Source organism: Amblyomma maculatum, chromosome 4 (genome assembly GCF_055883805.1).
Source record: "Amblyomma maculatum isolate TAMU_Amacu chromosome 4, ASM5588380v1, whole genome shotgun sequence".
NCBI classification, from domain to species: Eukaryota; Metazoa; Arthropoda; class Arachnida; order Ixodida; family Ixodidae; genus Amblyomma; species Amblyomma maculatum.
The window spans coordinates 1446992-1452956 of record NC_139347.1 but is presented as its reverse complement, the minus strand read 5'-3'; the positions used below and the strand labels follow the sequence as shown (position 1 = coordinate 1452956).

Below are 5965 nucleotides of genomic sequence, written 5' to 3'. Positions count from 1 at the left end.
GCAATGATTAGTGGAGTATTTGTTGGATGAAATGAGCTTTATTGGGATCTTTAGTTAATCTCGTGACATGAAGAAATGGAGACGACGGCGTCCGAAGCGAAGCAAGCGATACTTAAAGATTACCATATAGAATACCGTCTAAGAATTTGTACAGTCTGAAGCACTCTCGCCGCACTGAGATGATACCTTTGGAGTCGTAAAGTGCGATGAAATACAATAACAGTACACACACACACACAAAAAAAAAGCTTCCGAAGCCGAAACTAAAGGCGATGATACAGTGGGAAGCTGTCGAGACTGGAAAGTGGAATGCTGACATCGTCTTCATTAAACTAAAGCTGCAGGTGCCGGAAGAAAAATACCGAGGTGCATTGATAACAGCTATAGGGCGAAAAAAATAACATGGGTCGAGAGGTTCATAAAGTGTGCTTCAGACCGCGAAATGAGAATTGTACCACGAAATATGATCAGTGAAATAAAACACATTGCAACAGTTACTGTGGTGTCATGACCAATGAAAATGTTCATGCGAGTATTGCATTGTGTTCTTTCCGAATGAGACTATAAACAAGACATGTTTAAGGCAAGATGCTCACCCTTAATGTCGAAAGTGGAAATAAATGGAAGCCATTTTGAAACAACCGCTTCTTGCTGCAGTCCCCAAAGCAATAGAAATAGACGCGTTAACTCTGGTAGGTCACCACGACAAGACGCCCTATTAGCTGTGTTTTATAATAGTCTAAAAACGAATTTGCATCTGTTATAGCAAATTTTTTAATGAAGTTTATAATGCGGAACTCTCTGCGCCTTCATTTTATTCCTTCCATGCATCATCCTTATTTCCCTGCTAGAGCATATCGAAATTGGAAAGGTAATTCAAAATGAAGTAAAAATGGCCTACAGTGGTTCCAAAACACGTCTTATTTCGAACAAAGAGCCTGTAACTGTACTCATAATGAACGTTATGTGCGCATCTTTGCTGGGGTTTATGATATGGTGGATGGAATCTGATGGCTGAGTGTATTTGCCAACGTATCGTGGGCAATAACTCCACATAATCGCTTAGATATCTGTGACTTACTTGAATTATATACAAGCGCTGATCTTCAGAGGTAGTCGCACGGCTGCGGAATTCAGAGTAGAAAAGACCTTGATGCATTAGTTCTCTGGGTGTTTGGGCATACCATAATTAGCAATTTAGAGAATTTTTATCGTAATCCGCTTTCCGAAAAAGTTGCCTTCAATGTACTTACCACACTGACTGCTGAGAGAATTTCGAAAAAGTTAGAATCAGCCGTTGAAGAGAGCCGCCAAGCTTTTTGTTTGTTTTTCTTATGGTCGTTTTCAAAATTAAATATTTTTCATTTTGTGACTTAGGATCACTGACCAAAAAAATGCCCGTTTTCGCACTGAATACATGTAGTTTAGCTTTGCGATTTCAGCGTCGTCTCCATTCATCTTGGCTACTGCATGCGTAATCTACTCCACAATAGCGTACGAGGAGATATATATTTTACACATATATTCCTTACAGCTATTGCTGAATCTCGCGTTACACAGGCTTAACCGTCCTGGGACTTTTTCCTATACACACACGTGACGTTACATGACATTAGTAAGAAATGCATAGGAACCGTTGCATATTCCAGTATTAGGTAACATAATGGCGATAGCGTAGAGGTAGGTGCAGCGTCCACCTCTCGTGAAAGATTAAGGCAGTTAGAAACTTGGTGCTGCGCAATTAAAGCAATATATGTATCACTGCACAAATTTATTTGTTTCAATTGCATAAATTTTTAACACTTGGTAGCGGCCGGCAGATTAAAACCTTTTATATTTAATTCATGTTAATGCATATCTGTATCTTACCTTGATAGAATGTTTCAACGGTACACTTCATATGCTTGGCAAATGAAGGCTTCAAGTCATGCCGAGTCGAAAGGAGAAAAAATCATTTACACCAATTTATTTAAAGATGAGACGAGGGCCGAGGGGTATACAATTCAATATACAATTCTCTGTGCATGCATGTATGAAGAGAACAAAGCTGGCATTTCCCAGTTTATACACTAAGCATACGACAAAATATCAACAGGAAACATTGCATATTTTGAGACAAAAAATTCATGTATAACAATTTCGACAAAACCACACCTTACTTCTTGGCGCAGAGGTGACAGATGCACATTTAAAGTGAAGCCAATGCAAGCATGCGTCACACCCAATGGCGTTGTCGTCAACCTTTTGCTGACACGCACTACATGTCCATAAGCCAAGGTTACGCTTATGAGCAACTGTTGCAGTAAGCGCTGCCCAACCATCATCAGTGAAATAGTTGCGGATTCCATCTATTTGAACTCTGTCATCCAGAACTGCTGAAGGGACTTTCTCAGGGGCGACTTCAATTTCCGCTTCACCAATCCTGTGTCCCCCATTGATAGCTTTTTCTGCTACATCGACTTCAACAAACCACTGCAGCATCATCATGGCACGTTCAAGGGGTGCCTTCATTAAAAATGGTGTCGGTCTTAGACATTTTCTCTTCTTTGGAAGGCCAACAACTGTCTGACCTCTCCCTTTTGGTCGACCACGATGTTTTATTCTGGTGGGCAGAATAACAGCTTCAAGCGCACCTGGAGAAAAAGGGACACACGAACTGTGTGGAACCTCTAACGAGGAGATGAGGATGCGTGCAAACGGCTTACCTGCAGGTGATAGATCTGCAGCAGACGTGTTGTATTGGGATAGTTGCTGTTGGTGTCCATCTGAAGGGAAATGGGCACATGTATAACTGTGTGGAACCCATAATAAGAAGAGTATGCATGCAAACGGCTTACCTGCAGGTGAAGGATCTGCAACAGGCATGCCGTATTGGGATGGCTGCTCTCGTTGTCCATCTGGAGGAAAGCACGCAGATGTATAACTATGTGGAACCCCTAATGAGGCGGTGAGGACGCATGCAAATGGCTTACCAGCAAACGAAGGAGCTGCAGCAGGTGTGTCCCGTTGGGTACATGTAGTGGGAACTGATTTTGATGCATCTTCTTGCTCTGGGCATTCGACAATAACAACTGCTCACCCATTTTCCACAGCAGTAATGAACTCCTTTACAGCTGACATCAGAGCTTCAAACCTGGACATTGGCTGCTCAGCAATGCGTGATGCCAATTGCTGCAATGCTTCACTGCTTTTCCTGTATTTTTGAACCTCGGACAAAATTTGCGGTCTTGTACTGCTTTTGAAGCCAAAGACAGCTGTAGTGCCAGGTGAATCTTCAGACGAAGCTGCAACTCTGGAGGTCTTGGCATAGTACGCTTTTGTCCAGCGTTCAGCAATACCAGACACTGAAAATGCTGGTAGGCCTTCCAATCTTCGTGTGTAGAATATATGTTTACAGGGCATTCCAAGAGCGCTATATGTGGGGCATGTGCAATGGTCAGTACTTGCAGTCACTGAAGGGGAAACATTGTTCATGTTCTCAGATGCCCTCAGCTGTTCACGTACCCTCTTAAAGCAATATGGTGTGAGAAGCTGTGCAAACTTGCTCTCGTCTTCTGTTAAATTCATAATTGCAGGTGCTTTCAACAAAGACTCTACAGCACGCTGGTCCCTTTCAACACGAAAGCGCCATCAGATCACTGAAAAGCCGAGGCAGACTTTCGTACCTTGAAATAACTTGCATTACTTTCTGGTTGATAGATTCAACCCTATTGTTTGTTCTGTTACCTAAGGTTAGTGACCCTTGCATACCTGACACCCACTCGTGTCTGATTGGGTGCCAGTTTTTCATTATGTAAGCCATCACTAGAGGACATTCCATATCTTGAATGCTCTGCAGCAGTTGCGAGTACTGTTCATTTGTACTTGCGTAGCACATTGACTGCAGCTTTTCTAGGATCGCAATTCGAAGAGCTGGTGTTATGGACATTTTCTGTGGCGTGATTTCCCTCTTAAAAGTACGCAGGACATGAAACAGGCAAATGTAAAAATTTGCATTCGGGAATATTTCACCAAGTATCTTCTTCTCTGTGAAATCCTTGTCAGTCATCACTGCAGATGTTCTGAGCATCTGTTCGCTTCCAGAGTGCACAACAAATCGTTGAAACAGTGACCGCACTGTGTCCTCGTCTTCAGACACACACAGGAAGAATCCGGCAACCTCTGTGTGCCCATTTGAATCCTCTACACAGATAAAGTATAGTGGCAACCTCCTGTCATTAGTCTTGTGAATAGCATCCACGAATACTATCTCAGGGTAGTTTTGAAATGCACTTCTCATGTCGTGATCTTGATAAAACAGCCCAACAAGCTGGTTGTCTTCCTCTCTCGCCAAAATGTCAAGGGTCCCTCCAGCTTGTCTGGCAATAGCTGCTATTGACTGCAGTGTTCCTGTAGCATGAATTTCTTTGCTTGCTCCTGCTGCCTGCACATTACGAAGATCTCGAAGCAGCACAATCTTGCCACTGTTCCGCAAGTTAGCTTCGATAAGCTTTTTGTTCCCACCTTCTGAGTGTCGCTGAGCTGTTGCCCAGTTAGCTTACGCTGCCGTGGCAGCTGTTCATAGCACCCCTGCAATAAAATTTTTACACTTGCGTTAGTTTATTACATGTCCTAGCAATACACGAATGAACGATAGCACGCTACTGACCTTACTAACAATGTGGTTATGCACTGTCTCGACTGCCTTAACTTGAAGGGTGCGACCGTCCTGAGATGTCAGCAACTTTATTCTGGCTTTACAGCCAATCTTCGACGTCCTGCAATAAGATAAAATGGAAATAAAAAGTATCACGCACTAAGCAAATCGTTCAAATTTACAGGTCATTAGGCAAAATGCTCACTTTTGATTTGGACGTCCACCTGTTGATCTTGATGTGAATTTCCGACCACCATTAGTACAAACGTACTCGATCTCAGCAAACTTGAGAGCCGAGTCCACATCTCTTGTCAATCCTTTCTTTTTCGCTGCTGCAATTGTTCTCGACGAATTCACCCAAAACTGCACGTAATTGTCTTCATATTTGCGGATGACAGCTTGCAGGCCTTCGTATGACGAAAACGTCGCTCCCACGTCGAACGGGCCATTCGGCAAAACAGCGAGGTTTTCCATACGATCACGGCAAGCGCCACAAAAAAAAAGGAGTACCGCAATGCTTAGGTACAACGACTGAGTGACGAAACACGTGTAGTGAAGAGAACTGCTGATTGCCCCGTCACTGACTCAGATGACACGTGTAGTGAAGAGGGTTTGTTGTTGCCCCGTCACTATACTGATAATGTTATAGTGCCGGGCCCCGTCACTGCAGCGACGTTGTTAAAGTGACGGGCCCCGTCACTGTAGTCAGTACCTAAAGAAATACAGAGAACCGCCGACATCCCGGACGAATATGGCAAAACAATAAGGATACCACCAATCCCAAAGAACATGGACCCAAACCTTATTACGTACCGCAGAGAGGCAAGAGCCGCATACCTGCAGAAGGTAATAGCCTCAGAAGAAACGACGGTATATGTGGATGCGGTCACATACGTCAGGACGAGTGGGCAGGAACACTCAAACGCGGTAGCGACGCTTGTTGACTCGAATCTACGAGAAGTAACCAGCGCATCGCTGAAAGACTGCTCGGTCGTCGAGGCCGAGGAGGTAGCCGTATACCTATGGCCCTGGCAGAAGGCTACAGGAAGAAGCAGTCACTGACAATTTTGACAGACTCGCAAGCAACGTGCCGCAACTATCTGCGGGGCAGAATCGGTCATCGAGCGATCCGCGTAATTCTTTCGAGTGGCCACCCAATGAAACAACCTGAGGAAGAAGACCTAATCAGACACACGATCGTGTGGACACTGGCACACACCGGGGTAAGGGAAACCAGAAGGCGGACGAGATAGCTCGAGGTTACGCTCAATACCGGGCATCTAACATGTGCGACCCTCTGGACAACGACCCCGTACTCCAAGAGTACTC

General features: G+C 44.3%; 1 protein-coding gene across 1 annotated transcript; it reads right to left on the bottom strand.

Annotated features, from left to right (window-relative positions):
- Positions 1-3075: 3075 nt before the first annotated feature.
- Positions 3076-5110, bottom strand: LOC146190206 (uncharacterized). Its single transcript, XM_084599743.1, is given in 4 exon segments — positions 3076-3622; positions 3624-4423; positions 4622-4757; positions 4842-5110. Coding segments are annotated over 4 exon segments (1752 nt in total).
- Between the last annotated feature and the right edge of the window lie 855 nt (positions 5111-5965).